The sequence below is a fragment of the Telmatherina bonti genome (assembly GCF_933228915.1).
Source record: "Telmatherina bonti genome assembly, chromosome: 17".
Taxonomy (NCBI): Eukaryota; Metazoa; Chordata; class Actinopteri; order Atheriniformes; family Telmatherinidae; genus Telmatherina; species Telmatherina bonti.
In genome coordinates this window covers 11,120,390-11,145,962 of record NC_136615.1, presented here as the reverse complement: position 1 = coordinate 11,145,962, position 25,573 = coordinate 11,120,390, and the positions used below count along the sequence as shown (strand labels likewise).

At 41.4% G+C, this 25,573-nt stretch overlaps 1 protein-coding gene across 5 annotated transcripts in view; it reads right to left on the bottom strand.

The window, feature by feature from the left end:
* Positions 1-4,712: 4,712 nt before the first annotated feature.
* LOC306768236 (tenascin-like) overlaps positions 4,713-25,573 on the bottom strand; it is a 40,830-nt gene continuing 19,969 nt past the window's right edge. The window contains exons 8-29 of one of the 5 annotated variants that reach the window (XM_079256504.1): positions 24,799-24,984; positions 24,612-24,701; positions 24,130-24,393; positions 21,487-21,876; positions 20,262-20,690; positions 18,113-18,391; positions 16,534-16,806; positions 16,081-16,356; positions 15,691-15,963; positions 13,336-13,635; positions 12,171-12,443; positions 11,787-11,909; positions 10,381-10,524; positions 10,184-10,303; positions 9,944-10,087; positions 9,707-9,837; positions 9,248-9,380; positions 8,814-8,965; positions 8,607-8,703; positions 8,359-8,520; positions 5,780-5,943; positions 4,713-5,350 (exon numbers count right to left, since the gene is read on the bottom strand). In XM_079256504.1, coding sequence (XP_079112630.1) covers positions 5,243-5,350; positions 5,780-5,943; positions 8,359-8,520; positions 8,607-8,703; positions 8,814-8,965; positions 9,248-9,380; positions 9,707-9,837; positions 9,944-10,087; positions 10,184-10,303; positions 10,381-10,524; positions 11,787-11,909; positions 12,171-12,443; positions 13,336-13,635; positions 15,691-15,963; positions 16,081-16,356; positions 16,534-16,806; positions 18,113-18,391; positions 20,262-20,690; positions 21,487-21,876; positions 24,130-24,393; positions 24,612-24,701; positions 24,799-24,984 — 4,511 coding nt within the window. In that variant the 3' untranslated portion in view covers positions 4,713-5,242. Of the gene's footprint in view, positions 5,351-5,779; positions 5,944-8,358; positions 8,521-8,606; positions 8,704-8,813; positions 8,966-9,247; positions 9,381-9,706; positions 9,838-9,943; positions 10,088-10,183; positions 10,304-10,380; positions 10,525-11,786; positions 12,058-12,170; positions 12,444-13,335; positions 13,636-15,690; positions 15,964-16,080; positions 16,357-16,533; positions 16,807-18,112; positions 18,392-20,261; positions 20,691-21,486; positions 21,877-24,129; positions 24,394-24,611; positions 24,702-24,798; positions 24,985-25,573 lie in introns of those variants that run through there. The other 4 variants (XM_079256505.1, XM_079256506.1, XM_079256507.1 and 1 more) reach the window with 4 other exon arrangements.

Sequence of the window (25,573 nt, the reverse complement as noted above, 5' to 3'; positions counted from 1 at the left end):
AGTCTTGGAGAAAAGGCAGGGTATTCGTAGTAGTAGTAGTAGCTACACCAACGTGATGACATGTATGTTTATTATAGTAGATTATGTTCAGGATTCTGATGCAGAATATTATATTTACAGCCAGGATACTGCTGGGACCTGGATTTTACGTGCAGCCGTTTGTCCAGAACAACAATTTATTCCAGGAATCTTTGCATCACATCTGCGATCAGCCCAAAGCTTTCCTTTTCTAAAGAAGACACAAACTGTTGATTATATATATCCCAGCCAGTCTCGATTATCACCTGGAAGCTGGCTACCAGTGGTGAATACAGCTGCCCCAATGGTTAACCAAACTAACTTGAAGCAGTTCTCTGCTTTGGTCCAGCAAAGAGTTTCCTGTAAGAACCAGTTCTGAGAGAAAGGATCCAGTTCTTAGGTAACCAAAGAACTGGTGCTTGGACAAGCCCTGGCTCCAAACCAGCACTGGAACTGGTTTGGTGGAAAAGGGACCTCAGAGATCTGTCAAACCTTTCAGAGGAGGAAGTGAAACATCCATTTTATCGAATGATTTGGAGCTGCACCTGTGACATATCATTGGCTCTAACAGTTATGTTAAATGTATGTTTCTAAGTGGAAAAAGCCAACGCTTTCTTTTTTTTTTTTTTTTTTTCTTTTGCTTTTAAAGTTTTAATCATGATCTGATTTCAATTTCAAATCTAGATCACTTCATGAAACTGGACAAAAGCTGTCATTATATATGCACTTGAGGTTTGAGTAAGAGATTTAAGCCATAAGATAATGATAACAATCATGGTAATTAATAATCATCTGACACACGATGGCCATGATCAAGACAACATGTGATGATTATTCCAGTCTAGAGGCTTTTTTCCTCTGCAGTGCTGCTGCATCATGCTGCACACTGAATTACATTTAGCATTAATCAATGTCCAGTAATGCTTTGTGAAGCGTATAGAACGGTGTGGACTGTGTACGTGATGTTGCTTTGTGCTGTTGTCAGCACATTAAACTTTCAATGCTTATCTCCTTTAATATTTTCAAAAATCAAATAAGAAAAAGAGTCAAAATGAGGTCAGAATGATGAAAAAGAGAATTTAAATTACATTATCTTCAAGGTAAAATACAAAATTAAAGTCTGTTCTTTATGCCACCATCAAAGCAAGGAGTTCACTCAGCATATACAATGATTAGAGCATGAAATCACCTATTTTTTAGTCGCATGTGTCCAATAGAGGAGTGGAAAATATTGTGGGGTGCACTGACAAGACCATGGCAGATGATTTAGATACATATTCGCAGAGTGCCAGCAAGCCTGCACCAGGAGCAGAGCCAATTCAAATATAGCACAGACTCTCGGGAAAAAGTTTCCTTGAAAAACATGATTAATGGCCGTCCAGTGTGTTTCAGTCAGGCTGCGTGGCGTGACTAATGCAAACAGGTTTTCTTAGGCAACACTGTAACCTTTGCTCAGATGCAGAAATCACATTATTACTTTGGCTTCTATTTGACCTCGTGAAGTAAAGGCTTGGTTTTTATTTCTCTCTCAGAAAATATTTCACATCAAGTCATTTATTTTTTCAGGATGAAACCAAAATCTAATCTTGATCCCATAAAATTCCATGAAACGGGATCTCATAACATCCCAGTTACCTTCTTCAGGTCATTGTATCTGCAGGAGGGAGTTGACTTTGTAAATTTGAGGCAGCGCTTTGAGCAAACAGTGATATAACTCTGTTCAAACACCGACGGTATCACAATGTGCAGAGACTCGATGACAGTTCAGGGAACAGTTTGCTAATTTTGGTTTACTTTTATAGACTCAGCGGCCAGTTAACTCATGCAGCTAGGAGGTTACATCAACGTCGGAAACTCAAGATAATTTTAACCCAAAGAGTCCAGATTCACCCATGATGCTTCTTTCAACGTTACATAAATCTGAGGTGTTAGAAGTTGACTTTAAATGATTAAAAGTTTCTGCTAAAGGAGCAGAACACCTAGAAAGCACATGTAGAGCAGACCTTAAACAAAGTGCTGCCCCTCAACAGGCTTCTGGAAACTGGCCAATCAGGAGAGACGGAGCTTCTAGGGGGGGAAGGGGCTCTTAAAAAGACGGGAACAAAAATAATTAGCCAATGACTGTTAGGACGGGATAAAATAAGGATTTTCCACAACCCAAACTAATGTGGGGGGGAATTGCTTTATAGCCACTAGTTTTACATTTCAGATGTAGGCATCATGTTTTTTTCTTTTATTTAAACCACGCAATATACGCAAGGCTTTGATATGCCCGACTACTCAACTTGACTACATGATAGCAACTTTCAAATCATAGGATAGCCCTGTCTAAAGAGGAAAGAGTTTATTTTAGTCTTTATTTTACTATTATGCTCTAAACTGGATGCTTTAAATCAAATTTGCAGATAATTAAGTAAACAGAATGGTCATTTTCTCAGATTTCTGTAGTTTTGTGAAGCTTGTAGCTCAAGAAGCGACAGCAACTCCATCTTCATAACATATTCCTGTTGAGAAGAAAAACTATCCAGGAGCTTTGGAATGACATCAAGTCATTCAGACCACTATCACATCGAACAAAATGTGATATGCAAACGATTCAGTACCACATTTGAAATTGGCCTGAATCAGTCTTGAAAATGCCAGATTCAGATGCCGTCAGATATGAGTCAGATATGGGTCATATTGTAAGTCCCAGTTACCTGCAATGTGAACACAAACCGCCAGGATCTGATGCAGCTCCATGTTTTGCTGCTGTGTGATGAAAACAATAGTTTCCCTGCATTAACCAACAGACAAGTCAGTTTTCTTCTTCACTGTGTTTCAGCTTCTCCTTCAGTCTCTCTTGATGCAGCACCTCCTCTGGTAAGGAGTGGAACACGTTCTTTAAAAGGTCTTGTTTGGGCTGCACTTTGGCATAATGGTTAGCATTGCTAACATAGCATGAAAGTTGCTGGTTCAGTCCTCGGCAGGGGTGAGGTTTGAACAGTGGCCTTTCTGTGTGGAGTTTGCAAGTTCTTCTCGTGCATATGTGGGTTCTCTCCTGGTACTCCAGCTTCCTCCCACCATCCAAAGACATGTTGGGTTAATTGGTTACTCTAAATTGCCCCTAGGAGTGAGTGTGAGCGTGAATGGTTGTTTGTCTCTGTGTGACCCTGCGATGGACTGGCGAGCTGTCCAGGAGACTGCTGGGATAAGCCCCACCATCCCTGCAACCCTCCATCGGATTAAGCGGTTAGGAAAATGAATGAATGAATGAATGATATGTTTGAGTAATGCAGCATGAACGCAAATGTGCAACAAAGAATGTTTAAATCTAAACTTTACCTCTTTAACCATGGTTTAAACATTACTATAAAACAAATGTCAAAACAGTCAGACTAATTGACAAAAACTAAACTGATATATTGCTAATTTTGCAAATTCCCCAAATATTGTGCACAATTTTATGCACAAATGGAATCCTGTAATTCGATCAATCCTCCTTTAAATCAAAGAGTTCATATCGCTGCTGGTATCTGTGCTCCTTATGGCAGGAAAAACTCGGGATCATGGGAAATAAAGTCCGAATTTTGACAAATAAGTGTCAACTTCCTGAACAGTAAAGACTTAAATCCGCAGCCAGTCTCTGGAGCTGCACTCGGACACTTGACATGCTGAGCCCTTTTTTAGAAACATCTCAGATGAAACTTGATCTTAGTGGTATGCACTGGGAGAAATCCAGGTCAGGCATTATTTCTACACCTTGAATTTAATATGGAAAATTCCCAGCTCAGTGCTGGCAGACATCAAGCTTCTCACCATTCCTCTTTGTCATATTCAAACACAATGTTCCAACAAGCGAAAGCTTTTACATCTGAGTATGTGGCGCTACTCTGCACACATGACAGCTGATAACCAACATATACTCGGAAGTGGCTGCTTGGCCTGAAAATCGGATGCAAACCAAAATGTCCCCATTAAAAAAAGGCTGCAAAACAAGCAGTACTGTTGATCAAGAAGTGGCAGGGGGTCTGAACACACCGTCACCTGACTGATTTCGAAAGATCAACACTAGCTCCGATTGCAACAGGAAGTAGGATGCAGATCAATCACTTTCAACCAAACTGTGTCTTCGAGATTGATCTAAACAGGTTGGCAAACACCAGTCTGCATTTATACCCAGTTTACAAAAAGATGGATTTGATGACATCTGTAGAGAAGATATCGATTTTGCAAACTCAGGAAGTTTGCGTAAACCCAGTGGCTTAAAAAAGGCTCCCGTTGCAAAAGAGAGGAGATAACTTACTTTAAACTTTGAAACACCAAAAGGAACCTGGTGCACCTCAAACCAGCTAAATCAGCCAGGACAGAAGCTTTACCTGAAGATTTAGGTAAAAGAAATGTTTTCTAAATGTAATAGTTTAAATCCCACACACAAGGCGTACTAAAGATCTTGTAGAATCAGTGCAACATTTATTCTGCCACAGATAAATAATCATGAGACTGTGCCAGTTGGAAACTATTTCACTAAAATGTATGCTTAGATATGAATAATAACTCAATCTGCCTGCTGCAGACTTTAAACTTTAATCATGCAGATAACCTGAATAACAAATGGTGCATCTCCTCTGCAGCAGCTGCTGCCGCATAGAGTAAACAGCGCCATCTGCTGGTGTGGGATGAACTGAGCTGGTAGAAAATAAACTCCTACACGCTGTAATCAAACCATTTTATTTGTATTGAAGGATACAGAGCACCAGATGAGTTTTTTCCCCTTTCAAAATAAGCAAATCTGAATTCAGATGTGCACAACAAGTCAGTCAGGTGGTGGATGTGTGAACATACAGTAAACATTTATGGTTTTAACAACAACTTTTTTACCCATCAATTATTCAATTTAAAGTCCAATTTTACATACGACACCAGTAACTGGATTCATGGCCACAGTTTACACACTAATGCAGGTGTTTGGTCCCATAACACATAAATTCACACACTTTAACAAAACAGCTACTTTCTTTGGGAACACAGTCACACAAACGTGCCACATCGGGACAGCTACAAACCAACGGCTAATTCTTTGATTCTTTGGTGTGAGGTCACCCGGTTTATTTCTTCCAGAAGTGAAGTCCACTCAGTGGAACTGGATTGTTTTTGTTTGCATTTTCGAGTGTGATTCAAAGACGAGAGGGACGGTGATGAGAAGGAAGGAGGTGCAGGAGAAGAGAGGAGGGGGCTCACAAGTCTATGATCTCTTTTGTCGGCTCTCAAAATTTCTGTTGGCTGGCCTGATCTTCATCTCTGCAAATTCGATTGAGTGTTCGTGGCCCTTCCAGTGGAACCAGTTGATTCCCTGTGCGGGAAGACAAAATAAATCGTGGTAAAGTAGTGAAATAACACACTGAGTGAGGTCTTCTTACAGATCTGAGGATAATTTGGCTTCTCCGTTTGGAGCGAAGTCATTAATGACTTAATGACTTAGTTTTTTCTCTTTCAAAAAATGTGTTGCCTCCTTTAAAATTCCCCACAATAAACCTTTTTTCATACCAGAGACAAAAGAGCAGAGGCTGATAATGCTACAAGAAATGTAATCAACGGAAAAACTGACACATTTTAAGCCTAGAAAAAAAAAAACAAAACCAGACGTTATGCAACAGGAGAAAAGAGCTTCAAATAAAGCCACTGACGGGACTGTGTGGAGGACGGAGCAAAGTAAATATCTCCCAAATTCCCAGGCAGCTTTCCGTGGAAAAATTCAGGATCTTTTAAGAACTGTGCATACCTTACTATGACTGTTGTCACCATATTTTCCCATGAGGTTGACACGATGGCAGTTTTTATACCAAAAGGCGCCTTTGTAGGACAAAGCGCAGTTGGTCACGGCTATATCGTTGTCATTGTCGTAGGTGGAGAAGGGTCGACCCTGGTGGTACGTCATGGAGTCACCTGGTGGACAAATTGAGAAGACTGACTGCACAGATCCTGCTCAGGAAAGTTGATTTATTTCATTTTTCCTGTGCTGTTTACTGGAAAGAAGAGTTCTGCAGTTAGGAAAGTATTTCACCAGTTTTCTTGTAGCTTGGTGCCTTTTTATGACTCAGATCGGCATTTAACTGAACTTTTTTCTCCAAATTCAATAGAATATTATATAAAGATATTTAAATACTAAATCAGCACCTTAAAACTTCTAAAATTCCTTTAAAAGGGTTTTTAAAGGAATCTCTGAAGGTGCAGCATCTAAATTTTTTCTGGCCTTTATTTAAAATGACATACCCAAAACAGATAAAGTACATCTTTACAAATACAAGAGCTGTATGCAAAATCTCAGCCTCAAAAAAAGCCAAAATATGTGAGATTTCTGCAGAAGTGTCAGAGTTAGGCGATGAGTAAATGTACCTGGAACTGTGGAAAATATAAATCTCCCCGTAAGACAAAACCACATTACTTTAAATGAAAAGCAGGGGATAGCGATCTGATTCCTCTGGGAATGAGAAAAGGAACATTTCATAAGGAACTATGCAAAAGTAGAAGCTAAAAAGTGAACCTGAGGAGTTTTCCAGGTGTTTTGCAGATAAATCTCAGGAAACCATTGGCCGATGACGATAGACACTTCCATCAACGGTGAGAGTCAAGAGATTTAAGGGATAGCCCCCAAAATCCAGCTTGGAAACACACAACCATTCACACAGGCAGTCGCATCACCTGCCTGTTCACATAAAACCGGTGCTAAAACTTCAACATTCATCTGGTCTCCGAAGTCAATAGCTTGACTAATGTAACAGTTTCTGCCTAAAAAACATTGATTTGACATCTGCAGCTCATTCAGAGGTCAGCAGCTCGAGTCCTCGCTGAGACCAACCGAGTGGACCACATCAGTCCTCCCACTGGCTGCCTGCTCCTCAGAGGGCAGACTTTAAAGTTCTGCTGCTGGTCGATAAGCTCTGGATCAGACTCCTCAGGTCATCTGGATCTGGTCATTCATCAGATCTCAAAGTCAGAATGAGACATGGAGAAGCTGCATTCAGCTTCTATGCTCCTCAGGTCTGGAACAGAGTCCCAGAAAGCCTCCGATCAGCTGAAACATCCAGGTTGAAGACCCTCTCAGCTGCATGGACTTGGTTTTATTTAAAAGTCCACATCGACTCATTTCCTTTTAAACCAGACTTTTTAAATGTTTTAATCTGATGTTCTTTTCCTCTCTCTTGTTTTTTCATTTTAAATGATGCTTCTTGTTTTCTAACGTCTCTGGAAATCACCGTGTTGCTGAATTGTGCCATACGTATGCACATGCTTTGCTTTTAAGTCACCTAATTCTTCAAATTTAATAAAACAGTGTTTGTTATAAATGTTAGAAATTTCATGTCATGTTTAAAATTCAGAATTAAATGAAGTTGTTTTGTTTAGATCTACGACAGTCAGTAGCACATGATGGTTAAGCCCTGACAACATGACCTGTGTGGTCCCTGGTTGCTTGTAAGTGAACCCAACATTGTTCACTGAGACTTTTTAGCTCTAATATTTTATTTTTAACTCAGTTGTTGCAGTTAAGAAGGTTACATTTAGTCGCAATGGTCACTAAAAATACTAAAAAATAACTGAACACTGCCAAACAACTAGAATCTAAGTTTAATGGATCTGAATCCCACCTCAGTGATTGTGGATCTGACATCAGGCGATATAAAGCGACAGCAACCCGGAGACACGCAGCGAACGCGTGTTTCCAGGAACTCTGCAGCACGAAGACTTTTGAAATGATTCAAACTGAATCATGATGATTAACCAACTCAATCATTTGGCTGATATGAACATGTTCATTGTCTGCAGTTATTTCTGCAGAATGATGAGAAATTCTCATGATTAGTGAAACACTTTTCCATGTGCATGTTTGTGTTGCAGAACTGATGACAGTGTTGTGGTTGCAGGGTGTTAATGGCAGCCCTTGTCATCTTCAGAAAGACTGCGCTGCAACGTGAGATTCAGCTTTACTTTGCAGGCTAGCCTGCCTCTGTGCAACGTTTTCTGCCTTCAGCCTGTAAGACTCATCTGTTCGCATCTTCTAATAAATTTGTTGACGCAGCCTGTCCTGGAGGCTCCACTGGCTGTCTGGCAACCTCAAGATGATGAAAAGACTCTGAGATGAAACTGCATCCCGACACAAAACACGCCTTAAAGGCACGACTTGGCATCTTTAGACTCTGGATTTGCTGCAGGTTAAAACAAAACAGATCTGATACGGTTGTAAGTGAGCTTCAAGCTTTGCAATTCGCAGCTTTCCGCCCATTTCCAGCTTTAAAGATTTCCTGGAAAGGCAAAAAGAGCTGAATTTTCTGATCCGAGCCAACCTTTTGAAGTAACACACACCTGCAGTTCCCTTATATGCTCCCAGGTAGAGTTTAAAACGTGTTCTCGGCTCTGCGATGGAGAACTTGTCGTATTGAGCAAAGGCTGAATCTCCTTTGTCTCTCAAGTCCACCCACAGCTCATACTGTCCCAAAGATGTGATTTTATGGAGGTTGGAGAGACCTAGAAAGGAGGGTGGAAGAGTTTGAGTGAGTAGACAGTCTGAGGGAGGAAAAGAGTAAATAATGCTAGAAGACGAGAGCTCTTACCCAGCCAGAACTCATCATTCATGTTCCCGAAGCCAGCTGTGTAGTTCTTCCAGTTCCTGAAGAACTCCAGCTTTCCGTTCTGGCGTCTGAGGAAAACCTGTGGAGAGCTGACTGTCATCAGTGTCAATCATTCATCTACAGGCGCTGAAACACAGCTAAGATCTCATCCCAGTCAGTCTGACTAAAGGTGAGAAAGTGTCTCCTCACCAGCCATCCACCACCATCTGTGGTCATGTCGCAGTAAACCTGGATGGGCTGGCTCTCCTCCCCGCCGATATAGATGGTGTACAGACCAGAGGTCGTCTCTCCGTTCAGTAAAACTTCAGCACAGTCCCTGGGGCGTCTGAACAAATGTCCAACTAAAATAAAAAAACACAGATTAAAAAGACATCATCTTAAAAATCCGAGCAGACAGTTGCTTCATCTGCATCACAGAAACGTGGAAAAAAAAAACCTAAATGGTATCAGATGAGAGACCAGAGCAGGATGGGAAATAAGCTGAGATGATCTGGTTGCAACATCAGATTAAACGGCAGGAATCTGGCTGGTCATGTCATCAATCAGAGGGATCACTCCTCAGAAGTTTTCAGTGACGCAGACGAATGTTCGGGAGGTTTGTGTTTACGTGTTTTCATCCTTACTGGTGGAGAAGACGGTGGTAACGGAGCGACTCCTCTGGGGTCCGGCTATGGCCTGCAGGCGGACGCTGTATTCTGTGGAACCAGTCAGCTGAGACATGCTGTAGGAGGATGCTGTTGGACTTAGCATCACCTCCTGCACACACACACACACACACACACACACACACACACACACACACACACACACACACACACACACACACAAAGAGTAAACTCATAGGTAAACATGAGAGCATAAATGTTTTTCAAGCTTTTTATCAGCTTAGATTTGTGCACATCAGACATCAGCTGGAAGCTTTCTAAAATTATACTTCTGATGTCTGGAAATAAATCTGAAGTGTTGCTGATGTGGGAACGGCCTCCAGAAGGTCTGGAAACCTTCGTTGGTCTGCAGCGTTGTTAAAACATGCAGAAGCACCTCAGTTGTCAGTGACTGAACTGATGTAGGAGTGTAGTTACCCGTATTACGCCATCAGCAGAGGAGAAAGTGAGTATGTAACCAGTGACTGCTGCATGCGGAGGTTTCCAGGTCAGAGTTGCACTATCAGTTTGAATATTAATAGCAGTCAGGTCACGAGGAGGATCCACGTCTGCAAATACAGTGTGACATACTTCTCATCGAACATTCGGAGAAGCTGCTGTGGTTGGAAAATCTGTGTGCACTTTGTTCCCTGTGGACTTCCTGTCTGTTCCTACCTGTGGTGAATTCAGTAACAGCAGATGCGCTCTTCTGAGCCTCTTTCATACCGTGAACTCCAACTATGTAGTGGGTTCCTGGAACCAGAGAGTTCATCTCGAACTCCACAATGTTTCCAGAAACGTGCTCCACCACAGGGGTCACTGAGGGGCAGGAGGGGGGGGGAGTCAGATGGCACAATCAAAGCAAAGCAAGCTGACATTTAAACTGGTTAAAAAGCTGTTCTATGAGAAACAGACCTGAATCGGCTCTGTAGGTGATGACGTAGCCCTCGACGGTGGCGACAGATGGTTGCCACAGCAACAGCGCTGAAGTATCGGTGACATTTACTGCAGTCAGACCCCGTGGGCTGTCCAAGGCTGAAGGAAACAAACAATTGTTTTCTTCGAACCGTCTCCAGCAGGTGTGAGTATCTGACATGGGCAGAAGGTCTAACCTGTGGTCACCGTGTCTGTGCTGGGCTCACTCTCCTCCAGACCCTTCATCGCACTCACAGTTACTTGGTAGGTTTTTCCAGGGATCATATTGACCAGCAGGGTCTCAGACACACTCCCATCTGCAGTCACGATCAATGGGCTTCCTGTGATGGGACAGAACAAACAAACAGTAAACAAAACTTACAGAAGCAGTGGAGTTTTTTTATTTCTTTTTTTTTTTTTTTTTTTTTTACCTCCAGTTAACCCTTTAATACCAAATGCATCATATTTAATGCCGTTTCTGAGACAATTTGCATCACTTTATGGTTTAAAAAAAAAAAAAAGTAGCTGAAACCCAGTTGAATGCAATCTGAGCATTGTTTTCTGCCCCCTGGTGGACATCTTTTGCACATATTACATGGTTATTTCAGGGTGAAGCAAAGGTCTCAGATTAGCTCGCCTGTATGTTAGATGACTGAGAATTACAGTATACAGTTGCTGCACTTAAACACTGTTTATTAGCAGAGTTAACAGGTTAGAATAACATTTAGCTTAGTTAGTTAAACTTAACCATTTCAGTCCTGTGCCTATTTCAGGCCTTTCCTAGAAAAGTGCATCACAACAATGAAATGAGGGCGGTATATGAGTCATTTTGGAGTCATAGGGAACACTTGTGGGATTTTTTTTAAAGATGGGAAAGAATAAATGAAGATGGCATAAATACAAAAAGTTTCAGACATACCTAAAAAAAAAAAAAAAAAACTTTCAGGATGAACTTTCTGTTCTCAGATGGCCGATTTGTGGAGGGCATGGATAGAGACAGATCTTCTGGTGGAACTTGGATTTTAGAAGATTAGCCTCAATTAAAGACAGAATAATTAACCTGATTGTAATCCTGGATACTGTTCCTTTAGAGGACTTGTGTTAGTTTTTGGGAAGATAATCAGATGTGAGAAGGTATAATCATTATTACCAAACCCAAATGTTGCCAACCATCAAAGATCACTTAAAAGTGAGGTTGCAGAAACAGTCAGGACATCTTGGTAAGGTACTCAAGGCCCTTCTCTGGCCGTTAATGTTCCTGAATCCACCATAAAAGCACAGAACAGCAACGTGATGATGAAATAAATACTGTCCCAAATAAACCACTTGGTCTGTTTGGAGTTTCTCCTAAATATCTGAAAAAGGGGATGCTAGAAAAAGATTTCAGGGACAAATGAAACTAAATTAGAACTTTCTGGATTAAATGTGATATATTATGTTTGATAAAAGAAAATCTTTGAATTTGAAAACATCATCCCGTCTTTAAAATGCGATTTCAGCCGCAGTCCAAGGACTGCTGGTTTTCGCTGATGATGATGATGATTTGGGTCACATTTGTATAAAATACTGTTTAAACGACCCTGTAGCCACCCTGAACACTTACCTCCTTCAAACGGCACATAGGTGATGCGGTAGTTATCCACTGGAAAACGTGGCATGGACCAGTGAACTACGGCTGAAGAGTCCGTCACATCAGAGAAATGAAGTCCTTTTGGAGTGCTCAGGCCTAGCAGAGTTAAAATGGATGCGTACAGACAGGGAAAGAGGAAAAGGATTAGTCAATGTGGAGAAAACCTTCGGCTCAGGGAATCCAGATTCAACCCAAGAGACTGCGTTTCCCATGAGACCATTTGGCATTAGACATGGAGTTAAACCTAAAGGAGGAAGAACAATGATTAGTGGGATTCTGGGTTCAGCGTGTTGCACTAAAAACTCAGAAACGGATAGATGGCATGGAACCTGACACTTTGCTGTGTTTTCCAAGTACCTGTGTAAGCAACCCCTGTTATTGGTTGAGAGCGTTGCTCCAAAGTGACGCCATAAAGCTCAATTTCATACTCGGTGCCGCCCATGAGGCCGGTAACAACCTTGGTTCGCTCTTCGCCCTGGACGTTGTACTCCTGAGGATGTGTTAATCTTTTGCTGTCTCTTATTTTGATCACGAATCTGTCAAACAGGTCTTCGTCAGCCGCCCACGACAGGCGGAAACTGTCAGCGGTGATATCCAAGATGAAGAGATGCTCTACCTCCGGCTCGGCCTCTGGTTAGACAAGGACAGATTAACGATGCAGTGGGTTTGGAGTTTTCCCAGCAATTTTCAGCAACGAGCATCGATTCGGAAGGTCAGCCAACAGGCAAGAAGGTTTCCAGGTGGCAGACAGGATTACGTTCCATCCTGCGAGCCTTTTTATCCACCACCTCCAGTCTGCCATGCTCAGGCATCCATTAGTGCGGAAACATACACGAATAAAAAGACGAGGATTTGTCAAGTTGTTTATTTATGTCAGTAAAGAGATCGTTGACACGAGTTTCCCATGCGTCCTCAAGGCCAGCCTTGATGCGTTCAGTGCATTCAAAGTAAATGAAAAAAAAAATATATTAGAAGTTAAATCAACAGATATTTCATGCTCAGAGCATCTGTTGATTTATCAGTGTTTTCCTACATGTAGGAAATGGACTTAATGGCAGTACTCAATGGCAACATGTTGGACTTTGGCAGCGAATTTCTCTAAATGACCAATTAAAGATGTGAAGGAAAACACAATAAAATATGAAAACAAACTAGTGTGCTTGCTCATATTTTAAAGGAAAGAAACAGACGGGAGCTTCACGTTTCCTTTCATTGTCACAGCTGCATACCCAGAAAATACTAAAGATGAGCTCATTCTGGAAAAAAAGCTGTTTTATGGTTAGAGTTGAGGGTTAATCAGGAAAACAACCATCAAAACATGGCATTTACCAACTCTTATCCATGTTAAGTGTTTAAAATAAAAATTAGTGTGGATATGAGGGGCTGTGCCATGTTGTGACAAGGAGAATTCATAACTGGGACATGAAATTGAACAATCACAGATATACAGATACGGCAGCTGCAGGAAAACCAAGAACTGTTTCGTAAGACGAGGGGCCTTGCAGTGCACTGCAAGTGGTACCTGTCACAGCCACTGTAGTCAGGGGCCGAGAGAGAAGCCCTGACTGCGACACCCCAGTCAGCCTGACCTCATAGCCTATGCCAGTGATGAGGCCCCAGACGTCCAGGTGGCTTTGGTTTCCCGGCACAGTGAACTCCTGAGGCTCCAGCAGCCAGCCCGAGTCTGTCACCACTATCTGAAAGTGGCTGAAGCCGCCACTGGAGATGGCCAATTCCTCCTGCTGCCTCACTTCCCATGACACTCGGAAACCGTAGGGGGTTATGTTGGAAATGGTCAAGTTTTCCACTTTAGGCAAAGGAGCTGGGGTGGGGGTTGATTGGAGGAATGAGATTCTATTAGGAAGATAATGTGTGCAATGGTTGCAAAAGCAAATAAGGAGCCAAATCTTCTAGTGTGCAACTTGTGCAATAAGAAACTGCGAGATTACATTGTGACATCTTCAGCATTTAATGCGCAAAACACACTCAAGGCAAAACTGACACGCATCATAGGTACTTTCTGATTCCTCACCCAGATATCTGAGTTGAGTCTAGAGACAATAACAAAAGCTTGGGTGTCCAGCTCCAGTCCTTGAGGACCACAATCCCTCACGTTTTTAACGCATCCCTGCTCAAAGACACCTGATTCAGTTTAATGAGTCATTGAGCTGAAGTTCATTGGTTGTTAGATCCTTTTGATTGTAGTCCGGTGTTGGCGCAGGAATACATTGACAGCCTGAAGGACGGCAGCCCTCAAAAACTGACTTTGGGCACATTTGGACTAAACAAATGGTCCTTTTGACAATACAGACATTACAACTGCAGAATCATTAATAATCCCACAATTTGGCCTTTTAAACCTTTTTACATTCTTCATGTAAAAGGATGGAAAAATAAAGATTATATTTTCTCCAGGTCTGGAACAAACGTACAACTGGGCACCAATCAGGTTAGTAATTAAACATGTGTTTTGTTGTGATCATCAGCAGGGGCAAAGTCCCTTTATACAAGAAGTTATTAAGTATTGTTGGTCTTTAATACTGCTAAATGTTTTTTTTGCAAATAATGAACCAGGAACCCAACAAACCATGGCGAAGCTCTATCACCAATATGTCTGGATTTCCAGTTTGCAAGGCATCATAAATATCAATGCCAAAAACGGCACTGTTGAACAAATTTTATATATTCATAATATATAATTAATATTTATGTATATTTATATATATTTATTATACTAAAATCTACTTCTGTTCTACATCTTTTACTTCCCAAGACTGTCCAATCTACACTAGCAACTCCAACTACCAGCGCCGGAAAAACTGTATTTAGACTAAAATAGATTAAAAAGCTGCATTCTGGGTCAGATAGGATACACCATTTTCTTATACATTTTGACACTTGTGTCTTAGATGGGACAATATGGCTTCATTTCAGTCATTTTTTTTAAGACTCCACAAGAAAAGCTAAATATTTTCTGATATAAAGAATTCAGTAAACAAATGATCACCTGGATGCTCTCTTTGGATGTACACCAAACAAAATAGAAGTGAGCAGTCAGCTTTTATACGGCTGCATGAGCTAAAAGTGAAGCAAATGAGGTCCTGTCCCACATGGAGGAATTTAAGTATCTTGCGGTCTTGTTCACAAGTGAGGGAAGGATGGAGTGTCAAATCGACAGGCGGATCAGTACGGCATCTGAATGCAGACTCTGCACCGGTTTGTAGTGATGAAGAAGGAGCTGAGTCAGTAGGCAAAGCTCTCAATTTACCAGTCGATCTATGTTCCTACCCTCACCTATAGTCATAAGCTGTGGGTTGTGACCGAAAGAACAAGATCGCGCATGCAAGTGGCTGAAATGAGTTTCCTCCACAGGGTGGCTGGGCTCTTCCTCAGAGATAGGGTGAGAAACTCGGTAATCCGGAAGGGGCTCAGAGTAGACCCACTGTTCCTTTGAAGGGGAAGATCTAGGACTGAGAGGAGATCTCTCAGCTGGCCTGGGAAAGCCTCGGGAAACCCCCTGATGAGCTGGTAAATGTGGCTGGGAAGAGGGAAGTCTGAGCTTCCTTGCTTAGGATGCTGCCTTCATGACCTTATCCTGGACAATCTGCAGAAAATGGATTGGATGGGATTGGGATTGGGGATGGGGATTGGGGATTGGGATTGGGGATTGGGGATTGGGGATTGGGGATGGATGGATGGATCTGAAGTGCCATTTTATTGACAGAATCTCTTTATGATGCATGTCAGCTTTGCTCCTGATGCATTTCAGCTGTCACATCTGGACATTGTATGTTTTAGTCCTTTTAAAAGATGCAAATTCATCAACTTTTTCACTTCAAATTCTTCATGTTAATGACAGGAGTTAAATACACAGTACCTGTGACAGCATGGGTTACCACAGAAGGAGTGCGGCGCCCATGAGAAACACCATACATTTCAATGTCATAGCCTGTATCATCCATCAGGTTAGGGATCGTTATGTTACGAGCTTCAGCAGGCAGTCTGAACTCCAGCGTATCAGACCGCTGCTCAGAGTCACTGACCCGGAAAACAAAGCCATCAAAGTGGCCTGACACTGGGCTCCAGGACAAGCTGAGGTTATGTGGACTCGGAGATGAAGCAGCTATGGGCCCCAACTGTGGGACATCCTCTGAACGAAACGAAAAAAAAAAAAAACAGAAGATGACTTTTCAGTTACGTTGTCTTGTGTAGACAATGTAGCCGGAGCATGCAGCCTCAAGAGATAAAAGTGCCTGGAAAGTGATACCTGTTGTTGCAACAGCAAACAGAGGCTGTGTGTTCTGGCCATCACTATAACTCGCGTAAAGCTTTATGTTGTAGCTTGTGCTCGCTTTGAGCCCGGCCATTACTGTGGAGCGCTCATCTCCTGGCAGAGCGCGCCCCACCGCTTGCAAGGGCAAAGCAGACTCTCTGACTTCTACTATAAACTTATCAAATTCCTTCTCTCCTGTCCGCCACGACAGAGAAAATCTGTATGAGGTAATGTTAGAAACAACTAGCTTGGACAAATCAGGCTCTTCAGCTACAGGGGGAGAGAAAAATATATTACATATTCATTAATTGGAGTAAGAACCATGTATTCGTCTCTGAAAATCCAATGCAAACTCAACTTTACAGATCAAATAGCTAAAAATATTGCCAAGGTCAAACAAATGACCTAATTCTTTGTAAGAACTGAACAGACATAAGTTGAAAATACCTGTTGATGCAACAATACTGACAGCATTTGTTCGAGATCCCTTGTATCTCCCATAGAGGTAGGCTATGTAATCAGTGCTGGGCCTGAGCCCTGTGACGACGTGGGACCTTACATTATGGGATATGTTATATTCCTTTGGCTCCATCAGCCATTCAGAGTCAATTATCTCCAGGATAAAACCATCAAATAGTTCCTCAGTGCCATTCCAGAGAAGTGAAAAGCTCTCTGACGTTAAGTTTGAGATATACAGTTTGCCAACCACTGGCTGATTCACTGAAGAAAGAAACCATGATTAGAAATTCATCAAAGCCATCCTGCACAGCAAATATGTCAAATAAAATCTAAATTATTTCACTATTATTGGCGGTTGGTTACACTGACTTATCGTTGAAGAAATGTGTGCCATTATGGGACACTCACCACCACCAACAGCAACTCCTGACAGCCTGAACAGCTTAATGAAGAATTAAATGCATGCACATAGCTCTGCATTAAAATGCAAATTAAACATCCTGCGCTAAAGGTTACGATGCGGCTTGACAACTCCTTTTTGTTCCCTTTATTAATAAGCAAAACAGAGAAACTCCAAAAGCTTTAATGTAAAAAGCTGAAAATGACGGAGTTGAAATTAATCATTTAAATGAGATAATGTGAGCATAGAGGAGAATTTCATGCGTTTGTCACGCTGGTTGGTTCATTTTGAGAGCATGGCGTTGCATTGCGTTGCAAGATTAATAAACAAAGCTGTACTTTTACATGCTATAAGAAGGATGAGTTGCATGCAAACATGCATCTGATGTAAAATAAGGTGGAGTTATGGTCAATGTCAGACTTTATCGTTAGCATTTTACCTTGATAATGACAAGAAGATTTAATCATTTGCCACCTAGTAGTTCGAAAGGAAACAAGGGTATTTACTTGATGTGTGGTGGAAAGAAACAACTATCTCAGTGTCACTCACACAGACTCACAGAACTAAACAGACATGGGTGCTCACGCATGCCGTGAGCACTTTAGGCACCCGTGGGCAAATGATCTCTCAAGGTTAATCAATTACACACTGAATGAAGGCTGATGAGATGAAATGAGATGGTCACGCTGTCACAGTATAATGGGAAGGGGGTGGGAAGTTATTGGTTTGCTTTTGCAAATCACTGCAGCACATCAGCGTCAGATCCGACCATGATGCAGGGATGGTAGGGGGAGGAGGGCTTCATGCACTTTGGTAACTGGGATGGGGAGGGTGGGGATGAACGTTTGGCTCTGTGATGCAGCACCCGTCACCCTGCTCTCTCTCAGCGAGACAGAAACAGTGGCTGGAGGGTGGAGAATGATAATGTTGGTTAAGATGAAGCAGCTCAGTGCACTGAGGCCCTGGGGTCGGACGGTAATGCCAGAACAGAAACGGAGTTATTATGCTGTTTTTGTTTCATGCAGCATTATGAAGATGCTCCACTGCGAGTGGGACAGCAGAAATATGCATGTAAATGCTTCTCAGGTGTTGACTGAAACAGGAATATTTAAAAAAGATTGAAAGGAAGAGGAAAAGTTTTGCTGCAACGCTTCAAGTTGCAGGTACCTGTGGTGGCTTCACTGTACAGAGGTTCAATGAAGGAGCCCTGATACATCCCATAAAGGCCAACCATGTAGCTGGTGTTGGGATTCAGCCCAGAGATTCCCAGGCTCATAGCGTCTCCGGACAGAGTGAGGTTCTGGCTCTCCATGAGATTCTCCATGTTTGTTACTTCAATGACAAAGCTGTCAAAATCCCCACCTGCGGGAGTCCAGGATGCAGTGAAGCTGTCCCATGTAATGTCAGAGATGGTGAGGTTCACCACTGCTGGCTTCAGCTCCGCTGCTAGATAGACAAATCAGACTGGGGTCAGCTAGATGCAAAGGCGGGTTATTCAGTTTATCTCAAGATACATTATTCATCAGAAAGAAAGGCAGCTGAGTATTAAGGCCGGGAGCAAAAAAATCAGTCCGATCTGACAAACTTGTCAGAAAAGTTGTTCAAGTCAGGATATTTCGAAATAAATAAACTTTCTGTTGCCAGAGTAAAGGTAACAAACTCTTGATATGTTTCTCCACTCCAAAGTCTGCCAATCAAATTTGATTTTAATCTGATTAAAATTTTAAAAAAGAAAAATGAAAGACGAGAATCACAGCGTCTAGCACTACACGGCAGCACCAGTGTCCAACTGGACTCACAGCAATATGGCTACCACTTAATAATGACGCCCCCTCCTGTGTGATTTCTTGCTTGTGTTGTTCTCACTCTCAGATGCAAGTCACTTTGGAGAAAAGCAACTGCTAAGTGACTGTAAACAGAAACCGCTGTAGATCTGTTAAAATAAACAAGCTTTGCTGTAATTATGCTCAAATTTAGTCTCCAATTTGTTTGAGTGGAGCTAAAAAAATTGGATAAAAAAATGTTAATCCGCGTTAAAAACAATAGCAGCAGAGATTAATAACTACAATATACATATTTAATCTATAGTATAATAAAAGTCCGAAGACAAAGAAAACTAATAAAAAAATATGGATGGACAGTTTTGTCCATCTCATGGCTTGCAGACATAATTTCTCTGCTTGCAAGAGACTTAACTTTTTATTAATTGAATGCAACTTTATTTGTTTAGCAGCACTCCACAACAATGGCACTTTACGAACATTATTTCAAGCCAATCGATGTACAAAATCTAGCAATACCACCAGAAATCAAGGGGGGCAGTGTTGAGCTTTTTAGCTGACCTACAACCACTGAAAGGAACAAGCCAGAGAAGAAGACGACGACCTGGAAACAGCCATATAAAAAGCACCCGAAGAAAAAAGACAAAAGAAAAATAGGTTGAGGAGGAGAATAACAACTGTAGACATGATGGGAGATATTTAAGAGAGCGTGTCTGGAACTACAGCAGCACACGGTGTCAAAAAGTGTTCGCAAAAAACTCAGCACTGCCTATTGGTGGATGAGCTGACTTAATCAGGGCAACATAAATAAATGGCAACGAATGACAACATTGTGACTGTGAGAAAAAATGGGACTTAATGTGATTGGTGAGTAAAAGTAAAAGGTCAGTTCTCTTCCTCCCCCCCAATATTATAATGATGGATATTGTTTTGCTTTTATTTTGCTCTTTTGTGATATTCTAGTTTTCAGGGATTCACTCAAACAGGCAAACATTTAGTGAACACAAGAAAGCTTCTTTTAGGAGTCCATTATTGAATTTTTCTCAGTGATTAACAGTGTTTGAGTGTTTAATAACAGGCCAAATAGAATCAGATACATCTGTTATGTTTAAAACCAAAATATGTAAAACATACTAAATAAATTACATTAAAAATATTTTTATTTGGGTGAATATTGAAATAATAGTTTTTCTTTATGCACAAGAGAAATTTGAACCATTTTCCCCCAAATATCCTGACTTATTATATAAAATTACATTAAATTAATTAGAAGCTTTTGTTCTGTTATATTAATAATTATAAATAAACTAAAAAAAAAAACATCCCAAATTAGAGAAATAAAAAATGTGTAAATCTTTGTTTAGGCCCCAATACTCAGCTGAAGGAGATTGATCTAATAAAACCATCTGTGGAGGAAAAGTGATGTTGCAGCCACAATGAATTATGCAAAGGACAGAATATAAATAATAATATGATGATGATGATGATGATGGGTTGGGATGAAGCCAAAGACGACAGATTTTTGCTCCATGTACCTGTAGTAGCAAAAACTTTGAGCGGTAAAGATTGCTTCCCTTCTCCAATCCCTTGCAAAGTAATACCATAGTACGTTGAGGGGGTCAGACCCTTTATTTCAGCTTTCCTCATGCGTCCCGGTACTTCCGTTACTTTAGGTTGTGCTTCTGACGGAGCACTGACCTCCACCAGAAAGCTGTCGAATGCCTCGTCTGGTGATGACCAAGCCAGGCTAACGCTAGTGGCGGTAACACTGACTGTTAGGTCGCCTGGAGGATCCACACCAGAGCTTTCAGGCTCCGCCCCAGAAATCATCTCAACAGTATCAGAAGATGCTTCAGTATGTAGAGGATGGAAGGGAGCTGGGCTTTCATTCTCCAGGACAGATCCAGAGTGTGGGTCCTCTTTGATGCTCAGTGCAAGTACAACCGGAGAGGTAGGCTTAGGCGCTACAGTGAATAAAAGCAGGTAAAACAGTAAATTTCTTCCTTGCTCTGCTGGGAAAAACTAGGAAAAGATCCTGTGAAGAAAAAAGCTGAGTTACAGTAAAAACAGTTACATTCTTCTGCACAGTTTCATGGTTTCCTCTCTGGATTTGTTTTTTCCAGGACAGCTAAATCAACAAGCAGCAGCTGAGGCGTTAATGACACCTGAGTCGGCGTCATTAACTTCTTGAAGGCTCTGAGTAGTCCACCGCAGTGGAAGTACACAGTTGTCTTCAAACGGATGATGAAGCCATGCACAGCCGTTTGGTCCCAGTCGTTCTAAATAAAGACCGCGGAGTCACTTCCATGGCATGCGAGTGATGACGGCGTCATTTTCTCCAACTGCGAGAAAATGATTAAATTCTGTGCATGGGAGTGTGGATGACTAATCATGTGAATGGAATTAGTTGAACAAGGCTTTAACAGAGCAGGATGGTTGCATTTAAAAAGATCAAATGCAGGAAGGAAATAGAAGTGACTACTTGAGTAAAACTCAACCTGCAAAACCCAGTTTCCACCAGGAATTTCTTTGTGCATTTGAATTTCGGAAAGCAACATCCATACAGGAGATGAGTTTCTTTGTGAAAACATGCTAAATGTTATCAAGATGAAAGCTGCAATTGAAAATGTAAAAAATTCTCTTCTTAGAAGTCTCAGACCAGCATGCAAAGTCCATCACAATCTATGCAACTGCTCCTTGAAAGAGGGGTTTCCACTGGAGAGAGAAGCTGTGAACCAGCATTCAGTCTAAAGCTTGTACCTGTAGCAGCAACAGCTTCAAGTAGCACAGATCGCTGGCTACTCCTCATCCCATAAAGTTTTATCTCATACTCTGTTGAGGCTTTCAGACCACTGATTCTAGAGTCGCGAGCATCTCCAGGAAGTTGGATCTCTGTCGCATCCGCAGTGTCTTTGTATTCAACCACGAAATGATCATACACATCCTGAGCCTTTAGTGTCCAAGAGAGGTCAAATCCGTCAGGCGTGATGCCCGAGATGGTCAGCGCTCCACGCTCGTCCTCGGGCTCTCTCCCGGAAAACTGGGACTCAGACGGCTCTAAATACGCAAAGCTAATGACATTGTCCTCCGAGCCTGAAGGAGGGGTTAGCTCACGGTCGTCTGAGTCAGCTAAATAAAAAGTGAAAGAGGCTACAAGAAAAAAAAAGGCACAAATCAAGAAAGCAGTAAATGTTTAAGATGCAGGTTTAAGATTCTGTTCTCAAAGCAAGTAGAAAAACTGCATGAAATGTGAATCAAAACAGAATGTGATGAATTTATACACCATCGCTATTAAAAATTCTTTCCTTCATTTTAAAATTAATGCCTGAAATATTATCAATCAACTCAATCTGTTGGTTTCCTTATGCTGGCTATTATGAATTGGTTTTCTTTTTGCTGTCTGTAAAGCGTCTTGAGATGGCATTGCCGTGATTTGACGCTATATAAATAAAGTTTAATTGAAATTGAATTGAATATTATCGGCTGATATTGACATTAAAATGCAACATTGGATATTATCGGTACTTGTTTTCACTTTTTTAATGACAACATTTATATACTGTGTATTAAACTCTTCAGCTACGTCTCCTCCAATTCAAAATCTAAGTGGTGTCATGAATATTTTTTAGTTTGGCACAACTCGCATCAAAAATATCAGCATCGGTTGATATCGGAAATTAAGAGTTGGACAAAATCGGTGTATTGGATATTGGAAAAAAATCCAAAGTCAAACATCCCTTCCTGAAACAAAACCAGCTGCGGCAAAGATTACAGGATGTGACATCAGAATAATATCAGAATTATGATGTCAGAGTGGTCTAGATGGCAGCACGTCTCCACACTGATTATCATTGTAGATGCTGCTGACAGTGTGACGATGCGTAGCTCCTAAGGAAAATTTTGAGACTATGCAATAAGTCCTTCAACACACACACTTTAACATGACCCAGTGGTGTTGTGTGAACTTCTGCCCTCTGTAGGCCGCATTATAAAGCATGTGAACGTTTTTAGATCACAGTAAATGTCAGGTAGGGAGGCCGGTGTGACGGTGACCACTGCTTGAGTTCAAGGCCATCGCATTGAAGTTGTTGGTTTTCTTTTAACGTGGGAACATTTACGAAAACACTTTTCTCACTTTTTCCTACTGTGGATGGAAATCAGACTACTTGGTTACACTAATTAGAACTAAATATTATTGTTACAATCATCATCCTCATCCATGTACATTTGCTGGTTGCCTTGGAAACACAGGACAGGACGTTATGACCTTGTCATGTTGTAGTTAGGTTTAAGCAAAAATTAATTAGTTAGAAATAGAAAATATGATGCTAAAATGAACCATTTTTACATCACATTTTTTTTAATCTCAAAGTCAGAATTCGGACACATTTTTTCTTAGTTAAGACGGACACTTCAGCATCCACTTTGCATCCTGTCTCTTCTCTGACTTCTATCCAGGCGGTAAAAGTCATTCTGATGTTGACCTTTATCATATCCCTTGCTTTGTCCTTTTTACTTTCTTTTCATCAGGACACCTGATCATATCTTGTTTCTTAGCTGAATCAGACAGCAGAGTAATGATATCCAGTTGCTGGTAAAAGCTTGTGAAATGTGATTTCTCAGCATCAGGACGCAGCAGGGCAATGACGGCTCCAGGATTGTGCATGATGAATGTCAGTGTGCCATCGTAGGGAGTCATAAGCATGGGGTTTTAAGGTTCAAAAAAGTGTTGCTTCAATTTACTTTTAGCATTTACCCACAGATGAACTTGCAGCCTCTAGAAATCACTCTTTCCAGACCATCTTTTCAGTCTTTGCTGTCTTTATCCCGACTTTTCAAAACATGCTCGTTGTACGATGAGAACAATGATTAACATCTGATGTGGCCCTGTGGTGGACTGGCGAGCTGTCCAGGGTGTATCCTGCTTTTCGCCCGAAGACTGCTGGGATAGGCTCCGGCTTCCCCGCGACCCTTCATCGGACTAAGTGGTTAGGATAATGAATGAACGAACATCTGATGTTTTTTTCATTTTAAACGATTTGCAGATCATCACATTCTGTTTTTCCTTCACATCTCATGCAGAGACGATCATTTTGAGATGTATTACCTTTACATAAGCAAACAGTAAACCACAAAGCTTATCGTCACAATTCTTAAGATTGCTTGGCTGATTTACAAACACAGCTGTGGTAACCGTGGCAACAGCAAGTGCATTTTCATACAACAGCAAACCACAGATGAGCAGCCAGTGTAATTATTTACTTTAAAACCAATCGAGCTCCTTGTTGAATGTTAGCACGTCTGAACTATGAGGAATCTCGAGAATAGGAACTATTTTAATAAACAAGCAGCTGAAAATGATCTTTTTACCATCAGGCACTGGCAGAACTGTTCCCCACCCACCTGTGGTTGCAGGTAAGGAGACAGGTCTGCTCCTCTTGTGTCCCCTCTCTGCAGTCAGAGTGATGGTGTAGCTCATTCCAGGAGTCAGGTTGGACAGGACGTGTGAAGTTGCTGAGGCGGGGATCTCCACCTCTTCAGCCTGGCCATCTCTGGAGATGTACACCAGCTTGTACCCACCGACTTTGGCTTGAGGTTTCTGCCACCTCATGGTGAGAGACGTCTCTGTGGACTTGACCTTTTCAAAACTTCTGGGAGGATCGAGATCTGACAGAAAACACACAAAGAAGTTAAAAATAACAAAAAAGTGTAACACTTTCTGACAGCCGAGTTCTGATGTATTTGACACTAAATCGTAAATTAAAGCCCCATCTATCGGTTTTATTTCATCACTCAGTTTGCATCAACAAAACTTAACTGTCTGTGTATTTATGAAGCAGTGTGAATGACGACTGTTTAGACAGCTGCTCGGCACCGTCTCTCACCAGTTGCTCCATTTGTAGTAGCAGGGAGGCTCTCCTGCTCATTTTTCACAGCTGTCACTCCAATCCCGTACTCTGTCCCCGGGCTCAGCCCTACAGTTGGAGACGACGGAGGTGAAGTTACAGCATGTGCAGACAAATGAGGCTGACTGCACGGCTGCTCTTATTAAATGCTCCTTTTGACACTTACTGGTGATGGTAGCTTGTGTGGTGTCTCCTGGACCCCGTGGGAACACTTCTTCACCATGACTGGCCCCAGAGATGGGGCTGTATTTCACTCGATAGCTGCCAACATCAGCCTCACTGTTGGTCCACTCCACAGTGATGCTGTCATCCGTCTGTGACACAGTGTGCAGACTCGTGGGGGGATCCAGTGCTGATGGGCGTAAAAATAAATGTTTAAATGTGTCCCCACCGCGCCACAGTCTGATGCATGTTGTGGTTTCAACAGTCAGATATTTTAGTCAAATATAAATAAAACTGACTAGCTGCTTCTAGTCCAGAGAAAGAAATCTCGCTTTCAAGCTATCCTTGTTTTGTAGATTATAATCTCTGTTTTTGTGGTTATTGATTATCAAATCAAGTAAAAATGTATTAGTTTAGCACCTTTCATACATAAAGTAGCGCAAAGTGCTTTACATTTATTAAAACAGCAAATAAAACAATTAGTCACATAATCATTTACACACACATATGAACACACCCCCAATCCCATTTTGTATGACAAAACTCTAAAGTAATCTGTCTGTCTCTTTAACCAATAATGATAATAATAATTATAATAATAATTATAATAATAACAATAATAATAATAACAATAACAACAACAACAACAACAATAATAATAATAACAACATTAATAATAACATTAATAATAACATTAATAATAACAATTATAATAAGCCAGCTGGGGTAGGTTTCAGCTTTATAAAATGAATGAATGAACAATAATAATAATGATAGTG